The sequence below is a fragment of the Canis lupus genome, chromosome 6 (genome assembly GCF_048164855.1).
Source record: "Canis lupus baileyi chromosome 6, mCanLup2.hap1, whole genome shotgun sequence".
Lineage (NCBI taxonomy): Eukaryota > Metazoa > Chordata > Mammalia > Carnivora > Canidae > Canis > Canis lupus.
This window is the reverse complement of record NC_132843.1, coordinates 2,036,211-2,053,942: the sequence shown is the minus strand read 5'-3', so window position 1 is coordinate 2,053,942 and position 17,732 is coordinate 2,036,211. Positions and strand designations below refer to the sequence as shown.

The window sequence follows — 17,732 nt, the reverse complement described above, 5'->3', positions numbered from 1 at the left end:
TGATTTTTTAAAAAATATTTATTTATTAATTTGTTCATGATAGACACAGAGAGAGAGAGAGAGAGAGAGAGAGAGAGGCAGAGACACAGGAGGAGGGAGATGCAGGCTCTATGCCAAGAGCCCGACGCGGGACTTGATCCTGGAACTCCAGGATCGCGCCCTGGGCCAAAGGCAGGCGCTAAACCCCTGAGACACCCAGGGATCCCCTATGATTCTTTCCATAGCTAGTTTCTTCCTGCAATGGTTTCTCCTTTTTCTTCTCTCTACCTATGGAAGAAAATGGGTAGTAGAGTTTCCCACAATGTAAATGTTGTTGATTGCATCCTCTGTCCTCTGTATTTTCTGTGTATTTGGTATTGGATTTGGGGACGCATGGGCATATTAGTGAAATATTGTGAAAGGTCGTTTCAGGGCTGGAAGCAAGTCCACCCTCTCACCCAGATGGAAATTCTCTTTAAATACCCTTATCTGAGTGTTAGACTTTGCTTGAACTCCTGTAGAGATAAGGAAGCCCCTTTGTTACACAAAAGCTACTTAACAGATTGCTACAAGTTCAAGTTCTAGTGTCAAAAGAGTTAATTTTTAATTTAAGTACCATTTTTATTTGAATTTTACAGTTGAGGACACTGAGGCATGGAGAGGTCAAGTAAGTTGTTGGGTGTCACAGCTAGTCAGTGATGGAGCTGGGATTTGAACCTAGTCAGGTTCTGTAGTCTAGTTCCATTATGCTTCTCTGCCTTCCTGTCAGCTGTTCCATTCCTGATCTGTCTTTGGAAGCTTATTCAACTTCAACATAATATTTGATATTTCTTTTTTTTAAGATTTATGTATTTATTTCTTTATTTATTAGAGAGCACGCACACACGAGGGGATAGGGGCAGAGAGTGAGGGAGAGAATCCCAAGCAGATTCCCTGCCGAGCCCAGGGCTCCATGTGAGGCTTGAACTCATGATAATGACCTGAGCTGAAATCAAGACTTAGATGTTCAACAATTGGGCCACCCAGGTACCCCCATAAGATTTGATTTTTGCCAATTAACTTTGATCCTGTTAAATTCCATCCAGATGTTTTGGGATGTCGTGTGTCTACCTTTGGGTGGTGGTGTTTAAACATCAGGGAGTGTACTTTGTCTTAATAATTTATTTTCCCTTCTGCATCTTATGTAAGATACCTGTGAAAACTTAATTATGTTAGAATGTCAGCTCCATTAAGACCAGGTACTCTGGTACTCTCAGTATCCCCTTAGTACCCCGAACAGTGCTGGGTACATATAAATAGCTCAATGAACACATGCTGAATGAATGAACAAAAAAGATGTATGAAGCTTTAATTACATTAGTCTAGTAGCTGATTGCTCTTTCCAACAACATGGGGAATTTTTTTTTTAAAGCTAAACATTTATAAATTCAAACAGTTACTTATAGTCATTCAGTAATAAAGGAGCTGTTGAATGAACACAAGATTGTGAAGCTGGGATTCTGAATTATGTTTGTAGTCATATCATCCTCAGCTCATTGTTTCAATATTTTGTTTTGATTTACAGTAGCTCAATAATAATAATTTACACACTGGCAAACAATAACTTTTTTTAAAAAACCATTTATCCTGTAATATTAGGATATTCTTTCAGTAAACCCCAAAGCTTGAAAGAGAAGTAGGGAATACTTGTTTCAAAGTGAAACGGAGAAGAGTTAATATCTAATTATAAACCTATTCTTAATGATAAAAGCTGGACAAAACCTGCCCTAACTTAGAGCACATGATGCCCCTTGCTACTCGTAGGTACGGTTCTCTGTCCAGGAGTAAGAGGCATCGCCTGGGAGAGACTGTTGCAGAATCTCAGGTCACACTTGACACAAGCAAGATCAGAATTTAATAAGACTGCCTTGGGGCTGCTCAGTCAGTTAAGTGTCTGCTTTCCGCTCTGGGTCCTGGGACTGAACCCCATGTCAGGCTCTCTGCTCAGCAGGGAGCCTGCTTCTCCTTCTCCCCCTCCCCCTGCTTATGCTTGTATGCATTCTCTCTCTTTCTCTGTCAAATAAATAAACAAAATCTTTTTTTATTTTTAACTGCTTTGTGATTTAGAGGCACATTAAACTTTGAGAAGCATTGTTAACTTCAATAGGTTCAGGGTGGTGGAACTGGGGTTCTGCACATCTAGCAGGGTCCCAAGTAATGCTCTTGCCACTCATCCTTGAACCACAGTTGAATAACAAGGTGCTATAATGTTACATCACTGTGAGAAAGTTACATGGTAACTTGCATTGACTCAAGTTGTGACAAGCACACCTACTTAGCTGCTAGACCGGAGTTAATTTGACAGGTACCGAGCACAAAGCAGGTATTCTGTAATGGTGTACTTGTTCCCATGTATGATTTTTTAAAAGTATATATGCACGTTCCTGGGTTTTAAAATATTTAAAATATAATGAGGGGTTTGCACGTTTTTCCAAATCTCTGACACATTTTCAAGAAGTTCAGATATATGCATAGAGATAGCAAAAGCATAAACCTCAGGTCTGCATAAAAATGATTTTTTCTGGCAGCATAGGCCAATGTGTTTGAGTGTTTATATTTCCGTTTTTCAAAACAGTTAAAGAGATTTTAAAAAAGAAACAAATATTCAGAACTGGAATCTCAGTTTGAAAACCATTTGTAGGGATCCCTGGGTGGCGCAGCGGTTTAGCGCCTGCCTTTGGCCCAGGGCGCGATCCTGGAGTCCCGGGATTGAATCCCACGTGGGGCTCCCGGTGCATGGAGCCTGCTTCTCCCTCTGCCTGTGTCTCTGCCTCTCTCTCTCTCTCTGTGTAACTATCATAAATAAATTAAAACAAAATAAAATTTAATATTAAAAGAAAAAAAACCATTTGTAAAACAGAAAGACTTAGCATTTGTCACTAACATTGTTGATTTTGGGCTCAGTACTTAACCTTTCTGGGTCTCTTTTTCTTAGTAAAATGAAAGGTTCTGACTAATGGGTCTCTTCCTTCTGATGAGTTTTCTTTTTTAAGTTTTTATTTAAATTCCAGTTAGCTAACATACAGTGTAATATTAGTTTCAGGTGTACAGCATAGTGATCCAACACTTCCATACCACACCCAGTACTCATCACAAGTATGCTCCTTAATCTTCATCCCGTATTTCCTCCACCCCCCACCCATCTCCCCTCTGGTGACCATCAGTTTGTTCTCTATAGTTGAGAGTCTGTTTCTTGGTTTCTCTCTCTCTCTCTCTCTCTGTGTGTCACTGTCTCTTTTATTTCCTTTGCTCATTTGTTTACTTAAATTCCACATATGAGTGAAATCATATGGTCTTTCTCTCACTTATTTTGCTTAGCATAATAGTCTCTAGCTCTGATGGATTCTTAATTTTTGTGTTTCTGTGATGTGTCAGGGTTATCCAGAGACCTAGTAAAGCTAATGGTCTGCATTTCAGTCCAAGTCCAAAGACCTGGGAACATGAGAGCCAGTGTTGTAAGTCCCTGTCCAAGGGCAGAAGACCAGCATATTAGCTCAACAGGCAGAGATAAAGCGAAGAGGATTCAACTTTCCTCTGACTTTTGTTCTGTTCAGACCTTTCATGTGTTAGATGAGGCCCACCCACTTTGGAAAGGCCAATCTGCTTTGCTCAGTTGAAAATTAAAGTGCAGAAACACTTCACATGCACACCCAGAAATAATGTTTCACTAGATATCAGGGCGTCTTGTGGCCCAGTCAGCCTGCGCATAAAATTAACCATCACATACCTCGTTTGCTTTGCAGACAGGACTTTTATTGCCATTATGTCTGATTTGTTGGTAATAGGAGTTGGTATAGGACAGCATTTTGGAGCCAAGGATTGGAACCAGTAAACAAGGATGTATCCTTGAGCAGTAACAATTGTAGACAGGAGGATCTGTGAGATGGAGGTGATGTTGGTATTTATCCCAGAGTTGGTTTGAGGATTAAGTGAGATGATGTGTATAAAGCACTTATTGTATAAATTAGTCAGTGTCTGTTAACCTGTTGTTTCTTTTGATGAGAAAACTGACATTGGAGAAGAAAAGTAGGTTGGTCTGAGTTTTAATATTCTGTTAATTATAGACTTGGATCTAGAAATCAGATCTTCTCATTCTCTCTTTTTTTAAAGATGTATTTATTCATGAGAGACACACACAGAGAGAGGCAGAGACACAGGCAGAGGGAGAAACAGGCTCCCTGCAGGGGGAGCCTGATGTGGGACTCAATCCCAGAATTTAGGGATCACACCCTAAGCCAGAGGCAGACGTTCAACTGCTGAACCACCCAGGTGCTCCTGATCTTCTCATTCTCCTCACAGTACCTGTTCGGTTGTCTGGCTCGATTTGCTGAAATGGCCAAATGTAAACTTAAAATTTTTTTAAACAAATTCATGAAAATTTTATCTGATCAAATAGCTTCTCCTTGACCATATTGCTTTATATCTGTTTATTTTTCATTAGAATGATTTATGGTTATCTGAACAGAGTTTTACCATTGTAATTTATTGTATCTATATATTGGAGATCATTTTTAAAAAAATATTTCCTTCCCTTCCTCCTTCCCTTCCTTTTTTTAAAGTAGGTTCCACACTCAGTATGGAGGCCAACATGGGGCTTGAACTCTTGAGCCTGAGATCAAGACCTGAGTTGATTCTCCCTCTGCCTATGTCTCTGTCTCTCTCTGTATATTTCTCATGAATAAATATGTAAAATCTTTAAAAAATAAAAAATAAAAAGGGATGCCTGGGTGGCTCAGTGGTTGAGCGTCTGCCTTTGGCTCAGGGCATGATCCCAGAGTTCCAGGATTGAATCCCGCATTGGGCTTCCTGTATAGAGCCTGCTTCTCCCTCTGCCTGTGTCTCTGTGCCTCTCTCTCTCTCTCTCTCTGTCTCTCATGAATAAATAAAATCTTAAAAAAAAAAAAAAAAGACCCGAGTTGAGATCAAGAGTCAGACACTTAACCATTGAGATCAAGAGTCAGACACTTAACCAACTGAGCCACCTAGGCATCCCAACATTTGCTTTACTAAAGAGAAGTATATGTGTGTGTATTAATTGAATAAATATTAGCTATCTTTTTCTTTGTAGTTTTGAATTCTGAGTTGAATTGGCTATTTTCGCCTATTGTGTCTATATTTTCAGTTTGCAAATCATTTTTTGTTCAGAATTAAGACCAAGCAGCAATTTCTCTCATTATTTCCCTAATTAGATGTGAAATTGACAGTAAGGTTTGTCTGTGAAGGTTTTATAATGTTCTAATATGTTCACTTTGATTTCAGTTTTTAATTTTAACTTTTTAAAATTTTACCTTCTCTTGCAGTTATAAACAACCCTCGAACAGGAAACCTTGGTGCACTAATTAAAGTCTTCCTTTCTAGAACCAAAGAACTAAAACTTTCAGCAGAATGTCAGAAGTAAGTTGGATGATTAAATCATGTTCTCTTTATGTTTAGCAATATGAGTATTTTTCATTTTTTGGTAGAAATAGATTGTGGTCTTTTGAAAGCTAAAAAGGAATTCTCATTATTAAAAAGTTATAATTTACTGTCCAAGTCATTGTGGTGAGATTATGAATTCTGGAATCTGTTTGATTTCAGCATTTTAGACAATATTCAGAAATATATTCCTTAAGGTTCATAGTGATGTAATTATTATTAAAAAAAAAAAAAAGGTAGTTCCCTCCCCATTATCACTGTTGCTCATACCAAGTTTGAGTAGTAGTTCATTCCACATCTTTCTTTCTCCCTTTCCTAGTAGATGAATGAAAATTCAGATTAGATATATAATTTTATTTTATTTTTATTTTAATTCCGGTATAGCTAACATAGATATTATAATTTTATATTTGATACATTGGAAGGTTAATCTTTTATGCACTCAAGCATTTTTTAAAACCAGTTTTGGATGTCAGTCTCTTAAAAAATTATTCATTGCCCTGCTTCCAAACAAATTGTATTGAAGTCAGTTAAAATTTTTCTTGTTGAGTTTCATGGTTACTTAATACAAATTGTACTGGGCTGGTGGCAGTGCCCTGCTTAAAATTTTGGTTGTATGTTTGCATATATTCTCTTTATGTTACTATGCTTTTTAAAATTTTTTTTACTTTTCTTTGAACTGCCTGTGTGTGGGACATGTATGAAGTTAAGAACAAAGAGCAGTCATGCCTAAGGAAAACGTTTTTATTGGGTTAACTCATGAAGTAAAATACGCAGAATGAAATATGAAGTAGACTGGAATAGTGTAATAAATCACGAGACATGAAAAAATATGGACATTGTCTTTATATTATAAAACAGAATGGGCAAAATGCCTGAGAAATCATGAACTTGATAGTGCCTGTGCTCCAAATTAAATACCAATTCTGTGTAATTTTGGTATTTTCTTTCTAGCCACATCTTCATTTGGCAGACACACAATGCTTTGTTTATTATTTGCTGTTTGCTGAAAGTGTTCATCTGTGAGATGTCAGAGGAGGAACTGCAACTTCATTTTACTTATGAAGAAAAATCTCCTGGCAGTTACAGTAAGTGTTACATTTGAAGATGTTCTAGGGATAGCATGAGTGACATAGAAGGATAAAATTTGAGGAATAAAAGTATAATTTTGAAAATTCTGTTTTTCTTTTCATCATTTTCATTTTTGAAATGACCTGGCTCTGTCACTGTTTTTTCTCCTATATTAATTTCAGATGGCCAAGACTCTCAATTTCTTTTTTTTCTTTTTCTTTTTAAACAAGGAAGCCAGTAGGATTGAAGCTTTTATTTACTTTCAACTTCTGTGCATATGTAAAATAAAATTAAAAACCACAAATATACCTTTCAGAAAACAGAGATGTCAACTTCAGTATCTTTACCTGGGTGACATATTAAGGGAGACAACCAATCAGAATTACAGATTTTATAAATGTTAAAGATTACTTTCAAAGGACACAACAATCTCTGGATCTTTGGGACTACTTGATCAGAAATAACAGTTAAGGACAATTTTATGATACTGAAATATGTGGTCTTTTTCTAAAGACAAAGGGAAAGGTTACCATTATCTTCTGATATTGCCAAGGATTTGTTGTTGTTTTTTTTTTTTTGCCGGTGGTTAGGAGGGTCTGTAGTTTTCAAGATGGTGTGTTTCATTTTGTAAAATTAAAACTTACAACCTAGAAAGTAGAAGGGCAGAATGAGATTCTTAATGAAATACGGGGAATATGGCTAACTTTGAGGGCAAAGACATTGTTGCTAAGGTTCCTGGGTTCATTTTTTAAAGCACATCTCTCTCATTAGGCTTTTTGTCTACCTAGAGCTTTATACATCGATTTTGAGTTTGACAAAATAAATGTCTTCAATTTACTATTGTGATAATCTATTTATTAAAAATATACTGATGTTTAAATGGAGCTTTTAATCAGAATTGTTTCTAGCATGTGTTAATTTTGTTAATGCTAGGCTTTGTTTTTTTGGTACCGAAAGTGCCAAAACAGCCCTCATCAGGGAGTTGAAAACCTTTCCACAGAAGGTCTAGTAACAAGAATGGAGCATGTTTACCTCATGGTGCCTGAAAGCTAAGCCAGCCAGGAACCTCCAAACCCAGCACTTTGTTTTGCTTTATGTCAAACTGTTATGCCTGTATTGTACTTTAAAATAAATGCAATAATACTGTGTTAACATAAAATTATTTGTCATTATGTACCATTGAGTGAGATAGACTGTATTTATTTTGAGGCCCAGAAGGACCCTCTTTGTACCTGCGCTCTCCACTCCTATCCAAGCTTGAGAGCACAGTTTTGTTATATATCCTATATAACTTAAAGTGAGGGCAGTGTAAAAATGACACTTTTCCAGCCATGGGCCACATGATCAAGATGGTTGTCTTACCAAAAGAGCCACCGATGAGGTCTAATATTGGTAATCTGTCCATGTACTGGCAGATTGTCCTTTTTTTTATATGGAGTTAGCAATTCAGAATTTTATATACAGTCTTTCATTTTATTCTTTCATTTACAGTTGAGTCTACTGTTGATCCACCAGTTTTAAGTAGTAAATATCCTTTTAAGGTTAAAGGCTTCCCATTTTTGGCATACATAATTTTCATTTTCATCTTTTAGTCTTACTTGTTGCTAGTTTGAGATTTCTACTTATCACTAGTGTGAGTTCTTTTTACATTTTATTTTAATGTCTTTTTACAATTTATAGAAGTAATAAAATGATTGCACAGATAGTTAAATGGTAAAAAACAAAAAAGAGTTCATTGCGCAATACCTAAAAACATCTGTTTGTCAGCTAGAATGTGGATCTCTGCATCAGGTGCAGGGATAGAGAATAGCAGTACAGGTTGTTTGGAGATTGAATTGAAAGCGGAGGACCGTCTTCAAACAGTTGAGCAAAGTCAGCTGAGGGATTTGAGGATTTTTTGTTTCTGATTCACTGTCATTCTGTGATGAGATGGTTGTTGCTGGCACTTTTGGTGAAGCCTGCTTTATGAGGGTCATATGACTCCCCCTACACTTCCCCGTTTGTAATAGAAATTTTGTGAACTTTTCTCCGCAGGCTATGTAGTAGTAGATTGCTTGCTAGAGGGAATTTGTATCATTTTGTAATTCTTCCCACTATTGCATGCCTCTGAGAGTGGTCAAAGGGGATAAAAGCTAGCCCTAGGCAAAACTCTCAAGTACTACAAACTTGTCTGTGTTTTCCCTTTGCCTTCAGAGTGAATAGGGTCCTCTATCTTGATGACATTGCTTGTTACCCCCAAGGTAATCACTGATACCTATTTTATATTTTTCTATCTCATAAATCCAGTATTTTAAGTCTGTAGAGGTATGAATTTGTAGTTCATTTCAGCAAGCACTTATGGTGGTTTGTTTATGTATTTGATAATGTTGATTGTGAGTTTTTGCTTGTTCAATCTTAATCTGATGCCCCAAATAAGGGAGGGATTTGCATTGGTTACTAGAGGGATCTAGACTGCACCACCCGAGGCCATTTAGCCTCCTTCAGAGGTTCTTGGCTTAATGTGACAGCTCAGGTTCAGCTTGTGAGTGGCAAGCTGGTGTCTAGGCTTTGTGGCTTGGAATTGGCATTCATCGGTAGGGTTACCCTACCCTTAGAGTTTGTTTACTGCTCAGTGTTTTACTCTAGATTCAAGCCACAGTTTGTTTGCCTATGGTTCTTTTTGGTTGTGGTGCAAGGGTCCCTGGAGATTTCCTTTACTTTCTGGAAGCTCATCAATGCACTAAAAAGTGTACTTTAGCCAAGAACTAGTTGTTTTCTACTAGAGGCCTCTTTGGAGTAACTACTCCACGAATAACTGTCGCCAGTGGAAGGCAATTATAGTTTCTTTACAAATATTTTTACTTTTTTTTTTTTTTAATGATGGAAGAAGCCTTTGGAGATTGAGACTGATGACAGAAGCCAAAAAAAAAGGGGGGGGGGGGAGAGCTGGATGGAAAGCTCAGGGAAGTGGGGGGCGCTAGGATCCAGAGCACAGAGAAGGAGTGTCAATTTGCTTTGGAGGAGGCTCCCACCTGTGCCAGCAGTGGTATGTGTGGCACTGAGGCCTTGGAGGATCTGGGTCATCTGCCTAGAGCTGGGCACATGTAGCCAGTTATCACGGCTCTGTGGAGGGCAGAAAAGAGACTTGAGGCTTGTCATGCCCAGGTAAAATGGTTGTTTCACCATGTTTCCTCAGCATAAAATAATTTCATATAAATTGATTTGAAAAAATTGTTTATTTTGTGGGAATTGCTCTCATGCATGGTGGATTGAACCCACATGTTTATCTGTGCTTTCTTCTGAAACCCCAATAAAATATCAGTAAAGAGACTTACAAAGTCATCAATTTGTTACTAAGAGGAGGAAAGGGGAACACAATGTTAATAACATTTCGCAGATTGGAAAATTATCAGTGAAATGATGAACTTATCAGTGAAAGCTAAAGGCCAAGTGCCTTCAGGGTCACAGAACTCCAGGAAACAGCCAGTTCTTGCCATAGAACCCTCAAAAGGCTTAGGTTTGGAAGTACTAGGTGTCTCTGAAGGCAGACACCCAGGAGGAGTGATTGAAGGAAGCAGCTGAACGCTCAGCTCCTCTCCTTCACTGTGCGTGGTCAGAAAACCACCCCTTCCCTGGTTTAATACTAGAATGTCTTCTCACCGAGGCCGAACCAAGAGGGTCTTCCTGCGGGAACTCTGGGGCACAGTGGAGGGGTGGGGGTACTGAGAACAGGGCGAGGAGCAAAGTCTATGAACAGAGGAGTAAGGCATCTGGACTTGGCACTGGAGCTGTACCCACTATGTCCCCTTCCCTGCAGAAGGTTAATGTATACTGTTCTGGAGAAAATGAACCAAAACCAGGAAAAAGATGTAGAGATGCTAATGCTCAGGTGTCTCTCGATAAAACCGCTCTTACCTGCCCACTGGGAGCCATCACTTGGCAGGCTGCACCTGTGGGCGCACAGCTTCTATTAGCCTTGGCCTCCTTCTGGCAAGTAAATGGAGAACCAAGGATCCTGAACAGTTGAAAAAAACTTCCAACTTCTGAGAGATCCAAAGGAGAAAAAAAATGATAGAAGATGGGATATTTATGGAAATTAAAAAATAATCCAAAAAAATCCATAATCATACCTCTCTAATAACTACTTTCCTCTTCTTTGTCCTCTGGCTGAAACTCTTTGGAAGTACCTTCAAAATCTGTGATGTATTCATTTAACTAAATGCAGTAGAGATAAATCTCCCTCCTTTGAAACTAGTTTTGAATTTTTTCAGATGGCTGAGGTGCTGTGGCTCCCAAGGAGTCCATTCCCAGCCCCCAGTCTACATATGTGTTCTGGGGCATCAGCAACGCTTGATGAGGGCAAGGCTGTGGATCTTCCACATGGACACTGGGGCACTGAAGAAACTCAGTAAGAATGAAAAATTAGTCAATAAGCTGGCCAAGAAGTATGATGCCTTTTTGGCTTCAGAATCTGTGATCAAGCAGATGCCTCAAATCCTGGGCCCAGGCCCAAAGAAGACTGACAAATTCCCTTCCTTCCTGTCCCACAGTGAGAATGTGGTGGCCAAAGTGGATGAAGGGAAGTCCACAATCAAATTCCAGATGGAGAAGGTGCTGTGTCTGGTGGTGACTGTTGGCTACATGAAGATTATAGATGAGCTTCCATATAACATCCATTTAGCTGTTAGTTTTCTGTTGTCCTTGCTCAAGAAGAATTGGCAGAAAGTTTGGGCTTTATATATCATGAGCACGATGGGTGAGCCCCAACGCATGTACTGAAGCACAGCTTAATAAACCCTACTGCTAGCATAAATATATATACATATATAACTCCTACAACTCAGGGAAAAATAATCTGATTACAAATGGGCAGAAGATCTGAAATGATCTGAAATGATCTTTGGATCATTTCCAAAGAAGGCAGCTAGCCAAGAGGTATGTGAAAAGATGCTCAACATTACTAATTATCAGGGAAATGCGGATCAAAACCACAATGAGCTATCACTTCACACCTGTTGGAATTGCCTGTTACCAGAAAAGACTTGAAATAGCAAGTGTTGGCAAGGATGTGGAGCAGAGGTAACCCTTGTGCAACGTTGGTGGGGATGTAATGCACTGTTGGTACAGCTGCTACAGAAAACACTGTAGAGTTTCCTCAAAAAAAATTAAAAGTAGAACTACCATAATTATCCAGCAATTCCATTACTGGGTATTTGGAAAAAAAAGGAAAACACTAATTAAAAATATATATTACCCGCATGTTCATTTCAGTATTTTTACAATATCAAAGATATTGAAATAACGTACATGTCCATTGAATAAAGATGATGTGATATATATATATACACTGGAATATTATTCGATCATAAAAAATGAAATCCTGCCATTTGCAACCATGTGATGAACCTCGAGAGCATTAGGCTAAGTGAAATAAGTCAGAGACAAATACCATATAATCTCTCTCATATGTGAAATCTAAAAACCTTTAAATATATAATCATATATCAAGCTCACAGATGCAGAGAAGAGGTTGAGGGGGTGTGAGAAGTGGGTAAATTTATTCTTTAGTTTACATAAATTGAATGTGAAAAATAATAAAACTGAAATTTAAGAGGAAAATAATTTGAATTGGCCTAGAATCTAAGTATGTATTATGCAGTGCAATACTCTGTTGCATATATATTCCATATGGTTAGTAGTTGCTCAGTAAAATCTATTTCCAACCTTTGTCCAACATACCATGAAATTGCTTTCTATCCCTTTCTGTTATCAACAGTTTTTATACTGTGCTCAACTTAGAAATAAAAATGGCATATTTTATAGTAAAACCTGGAAGACTGTATTGTCTAGACTGTGTTGTCCTTGAGTATAATTAGAAACATTTCCATTTGACTAATTAGAAACATTTCTTAATAGCAGACAGCCAGAATTACTGTGATTTTATTGGAATATGTGAGACACAGTCTTATATTGTAATGCATTAAAATGTAGATCAATTTTCATTTTAGGAAAGAGTCCATCTGCTTTTCCTTAATTTATGATTATTTTATAGATGCATATTCAGTTTTGCTCCTTAGAAGTTTAAATGATTTTTAATACTGTAGAATAATTCCAATACTAGTTTCACAATTGAACTGCTAATTACAGTCTCTACCATGGTTTCCGAATATAAATTTATAGTAAATACAATTGAGCCTATGTGTCTTCCATGTTAAGGAAGTCATTTTTTCTCTGAACTTTTTAGGCCCTAGGGGAACCTGTTTTTGGAATACAGCTCAGTCGTTACTTGATTATGTTTTTAGTACTTGTGTTTGGCATGGTGGAGCAGCATTTAGAAACCAACAGCTTGACTTTGTGCGTGAAAAGTAAACAATGAGCTCTCTGTGTTGTAATATTTCCATGTTACCTGATTTAAATGACCCATATGTTTCTTTTTTCTGGCTGCTTTGTTTTCCACCAATGCTATTTTTTCCCTCTTCCTTGAGTGAGTGCTTTTTTCATTATTCTTTTCTCCTTCTCTCCCCTTCCCTTCCTACTCTAGTGGAAGGTATTGGATGATAACAGTGTCTTGTTCTACTCTGGTTCCCTCCCTAGGGAGAATGTGGTGTTTTAGCGCATGGTGTCAATGGGTGCTGGACGGCTGTTTCATTGTGTAGATGACTGGAGTCGTAAGGGACCATGTATATCGTCTGGTCTTTCATCTGCTTCCCCTGGTGTCGCTCACAGGGACCAGAGAGGTGGGCTCAGGGCTTTAAAGCAGGGGAACCCCAGATAGAGGGGTGAGATTTCAGTGACCTCGTTGTACATAATACTCATAATAACAGTTTATATTTATTAATTGCTTCGAGGTTATTTCTAAATTGGATATTTAAATCCAAGACTTGCAGTATGTGTTGATGAATGCATAACATGTCACCTGGATGTGTAAACTAATACAGAGTATTTTGTATGTCTTCCCTCAGATGGTTTATAGTATTCATTTACCAGGGGCTCGTGTTTAGAGTCTTCAGTGAAACATGGGTTGACTGACTGGATTTTTTCAACTTTGTATAGAAATGAGTTTTTAAAAATAGTTTGAGGGTTTTTTTAAAAATATATTTTGGGGGGAGATTCATTTTTTTTTTTTAAGATTTTATTTATTTATTCCTGAGAGAGACAGAGAGAGAGGCAGAGACACAGGCAGAGGGAGAAGCAGGCTCCATGCAGGAAGCCCGATGTGTGACTCGATCCCTAGTCTCCAGGATCATGCCCTCGGCTGAAGGTGGCGCTAAACCGCTGAGCCACCTGGGATGCCTTGGTTTTTGTCTCTTTAATGAGTCTGGATTTGGATTCAGATCTAGTTTGTGCCACTTACTGTAAGTAAACTGACCTCTTTGAGCCTTGATTTCTTTATCTGTAATATGATGGTGATGATCATACCTACTCCTTAAGAGTTATTGTCAGGATTAATATGACATAAAGAGTGAAATGCTTGGCAACAGTGCCTCTCAAAGGGGAGAGTACTCAGTAAATGTTAGCTATGAATATTATCTCAGAGAAGCTAACATTGAAAATATAAGCATGTTTGGAGCTATAAGAGGCAATTTAAAACTCTTTGACTGGGACGTCTGGGTGGCTCAGTGTCTTGAGCATCTGCCTTGGGCTCAGGGCGTGATCTTGGAGTCCTGGGATCGAGTCCCGCATCGGGCTTCCCACAGGGAGCCTGCTTCTCCCTCTGTGTGTGTCTCTGCGTGTCTCTCTCTCTCTCTCTCTCTCTCTCGAATAAGTAAATAACACCTTAAAAAAAAAAAAAAACTCTTTAAGAGAGAAAAACTCTGAGTTTAAAACTTCGTAATAAACATTCTGAATCTCTTCAAAGTCCTTTGCTCAAAGATCTTCAGTTTACTGTGTCACTGACCCAAAGATTGCAAGGACTTTTCAGATTCTCTTTCCTGTGAGAAATGCATGAGTGTTACTATAATTTTTGGCAGGTGAGTTTATGTTTACTTGTTTTTATTGGCACTAAAGAAGATATTTGGCCTCAAATGAAAGCTGAATGATACAAACATTGCTTGGAAAAGAATGCAGTATGAATGACTTGCTTAATGTCAGACCTGGTGAGCAATCAAATCTTGTCACTCTTCGATTGATACACACTACTTGCTTTTAGATTAGTCCCAGAAATAAGAATATGGTATTCTTATACTAAGGATGTTTTGTTTTAGTAAATAGAAGTTGTCTGAGATTTCAACTAGAAATTGCTTATTTTTGTCATTTGTTAGAATTTTGGCCTTGAGGGCAGCCCGGGTGGCTCAGTGGTTTGGCACTGCCTTCAGCCCAGGGCCTGATCCTGGAGACCCGGGATTGAGTCCCACATCAGGCTCCCTGCATGGAGCCTGCTTCTTCCTCTGCCTGCGTCTCTGCCTTTCTCTCTCTCTCTCTCTCTCTCTCTGTCTCTCATGAATAAATAAATAAAAATCTTTAAAAAAAATTTTTGGCCTTGAAATAGCACATTTCACTTCTATGAAATGTATTTATCATTTATTAAGTTGATAACAAAGTTGTGGACATACTCCTTGATTGACTTAAGCTGTAATCTTGGTGCAAGTCATGATTTAGATGTCACATGGAATAGAATCCAGAATCTTCTTCACTGCGCTAAGATTTGAGGGTGAGATGTGTTTACATCCCCTTAGAAAAATATCCAGCCATCTGTGGTTCCTTAGCATTTGTTCCCTCACTTAATTAAAAATCTTCTGATTTCTTGGCTGGACAGGGGTATACCTTAAAGTGGCTTGCTGATATGGTCTGGAATTTTCTTTAGGGAATCAAGGAATGTTTTTAAATGTCCTTACTTGGGTCTGGGTCACTGTGTTCTCTGGGATGAGCCAAGGGGTGACATTTCAGCAAGCTTGTATGAATTGTATATTATATGCCAACAGATCAGCTTGGAGTAGGTTATCGACTCACTTGGGTTATGTCGGATGGCTTTGGCAATGAGAAGGATTTTAGTTATATAGACTTTTTATTGTGCAGACTCAGAGACCAGTGTTACTTATTTCTAAATTTTACTTTCTTCATGGTTTGAGCTAAGCCTGGCATTTCTAGAGTGAGATTTAATATAGCTAATGAAGTTGGTTCTTGCCATGTTTTCTTTGTAGCATTGGTGGGCATTTTCAGTGTGATTCAGTATTCTCTTCAAGCACTGCACTCAACTCCCAGAGGGTTACTGTGCCAGTTCTGGCTATGGCAAGGCAGGAAGGAATTTTTCATAATTTCTGAATACCAGGTGATACTGTGGTGTAGGAAAAAAGAATTGCTAAACTTTGAAATTTCAAGTACTTTGATGCTTCGGAAATAACCACTAGATTCGTACTAGATCCTAGGTTTGGTTTGGCAAACCTGTTTTGAGTGTAGGTTATGTGTTAGTGTTAAGCTCTTTGTCAGTCATCATCCTCAAAGAGGACAGAGTTCAGGGGCACCTGGGTTAGCATCCGACTCTTTTTTTTTTTTTTAAAGTAAAGATTTTATTTATTCCTGAGAGAGAGAGAGAGAGAGAGAGAGGCAGAGACACAGGCAGAGGGAGAAGTAGGCTCCATGCAGGGAGCCCAATGTGGGACTCGATCCCGGGTCTCCAGGATCACGCCCTGAGCTGAAGGCGGCACTAAACTGCTGAGCCACCTGGGCTGCCCAGCATCCGACTCTTGATCTCAACTCAGGTCTTGATCTCAGGGTCATGAGTTCAAGCCCCGTGTTGGGCTCCACACTGGGCAAGCCTACTTTATTTTTATTATTTTTTTTTAATTTTTTAAAAAAATTTTTTATTTATTTATGATAGTCACAGAGAGAGAGAGAGAGGCAGAGACATAGGCAGAGGGAGAAGCAGGCTCCATGCACTGGGAGCCCGATGTGGGATTTGATCCCGGGTCTCCAGGATCGCGCCCTGGGCCAAAGGCAGGTGCCAAACCGCTGCGCCACCCAGGGATCCCAAGCCTACTTTAAAAAAAGAAATATAGAGTCTCATAGAGGCCTGCCTACGTATAGACTGAAATTATGGTGTAATGTAACCAAGGTAACAGTGAAAGACATCTACAAGGCAAGATGTTTATAGATGATTATTTTTATTCAGAGTGAAGCAAGAGAGTTGGTTTTTTTTTTTTTAATTTTTATTTATTTATGATAGTCACAGAGAGAGAGAGAGAGAGAGAGAGAGAGAGAGGCAGAGACAGGCAGAGGGAGAAGCAGGCTCCATGCACCAGGAGCCCGACGTGGGATTCGATCCTGGGTCTCCAGGATCGCGCCCTGGGCCAAAGGCAGACGCTAAACCGCTGCGCCACCCAGGGATCCCGAGAGTTGGGTTTTATGGAGGAGAGGAATACTGAGGATAATTAGGTGGTTAAACATTAGCTTTTTAAAAAGTCAGGTTTTTGTTTTGGAGGGCATTCTCGGCAGAGGGAATGTCATTGAGGAGTCATGAGATGGCATGTAGCAGGTTGCCCGGGACTGTTGGAATAGAAATTGTGAGTGATGGGGGAGATTATGGTAGAACGGGGTATGGGGCCTGTGTTTTGGAGCGTCTAGCATGCTGAAATTTTTTTTTTTTTGGTACCTAGTTTTTTCTGATAACTAGTTTTCAGCTTAAAGTGGTTGCAGAGCTGTAAGCCAGGAGAGGAAAGGAGGGAGTTTAGTTAGCTTCATTTGGCAGTGGTCTGGAGTTTGGGTTGGAGAGGAGTACGATTGGAGGTAGGAATACTAGTTAGGAAGGCTGAAAGAAGTTCAGGAGTGAGGAGTGAGTTATAATTTAGTAAGCTTAACTGAACTGACATGATGAAATAACAGAAGCCTGACGGGGAGTGTGGAAAAGTGGGAACATCAGAGAGGTAGGCTATGCAATCGAGTGGACCCAGGGCTTGGTTAAAAAAGCGTGGAAAGAGTAGTTGGGGCTTGGACCCTGGATTTTTTTTTTTTTAAAGATTTTATTTATTTTTTCATGAAAGACAGAGGGGGGGTGCGCAGAGACACAGGCAGAGGGAGAAGCAGGCTCCATGCAGGGATCCCGATGTGGGCCTTGATCCTGGGACTCCAGGCAGGCACTAAATCGCTGAGCCACCCAGGGATCCCCTGGGCCCTGGATTCTTGATGCAGTAAAGGAAGCAGAAAGAAGCAATAAGTGGCAAAGATGGGTTCTGTTTTGAACACGTGGAGTTTGTGGTGCTAGTGATGCATCTACATGGAGATGGCTAGTAGGCAATTGGATAGAAAGATAAGGA

At 39.1% G+C, this 17,732-nt stretch overlaps 1 protein-coding gene across 4 annotated transcripts in view; it reads left to right on the top strand.

The window, feature by feature from the left end:
- The window catches only part of DYM (dymeclin), a 342,875-nt gene that overhangs the window by 57,438 nt on the left and 267,705 nt on the right, over positions 1-17,732 (top strand). For all 4 annotated transcript variants that reach the window (XM_072828553.1, XM_072828551.1, XM_072828554.1 and 1 more), the window contains 2 exons: positions 5,319-5,412; positions 6,388-6,521. In XM_072828553.1, the coding sequence (XP_072684654.1) occupies positions 5,319-5,412; positions 6,388-6,521 (228 nt within the window). The remainder of the gene's footprint in view (positions 1-5,318; positions 5,413-6,387; positions 6,522-17,732) is intronic.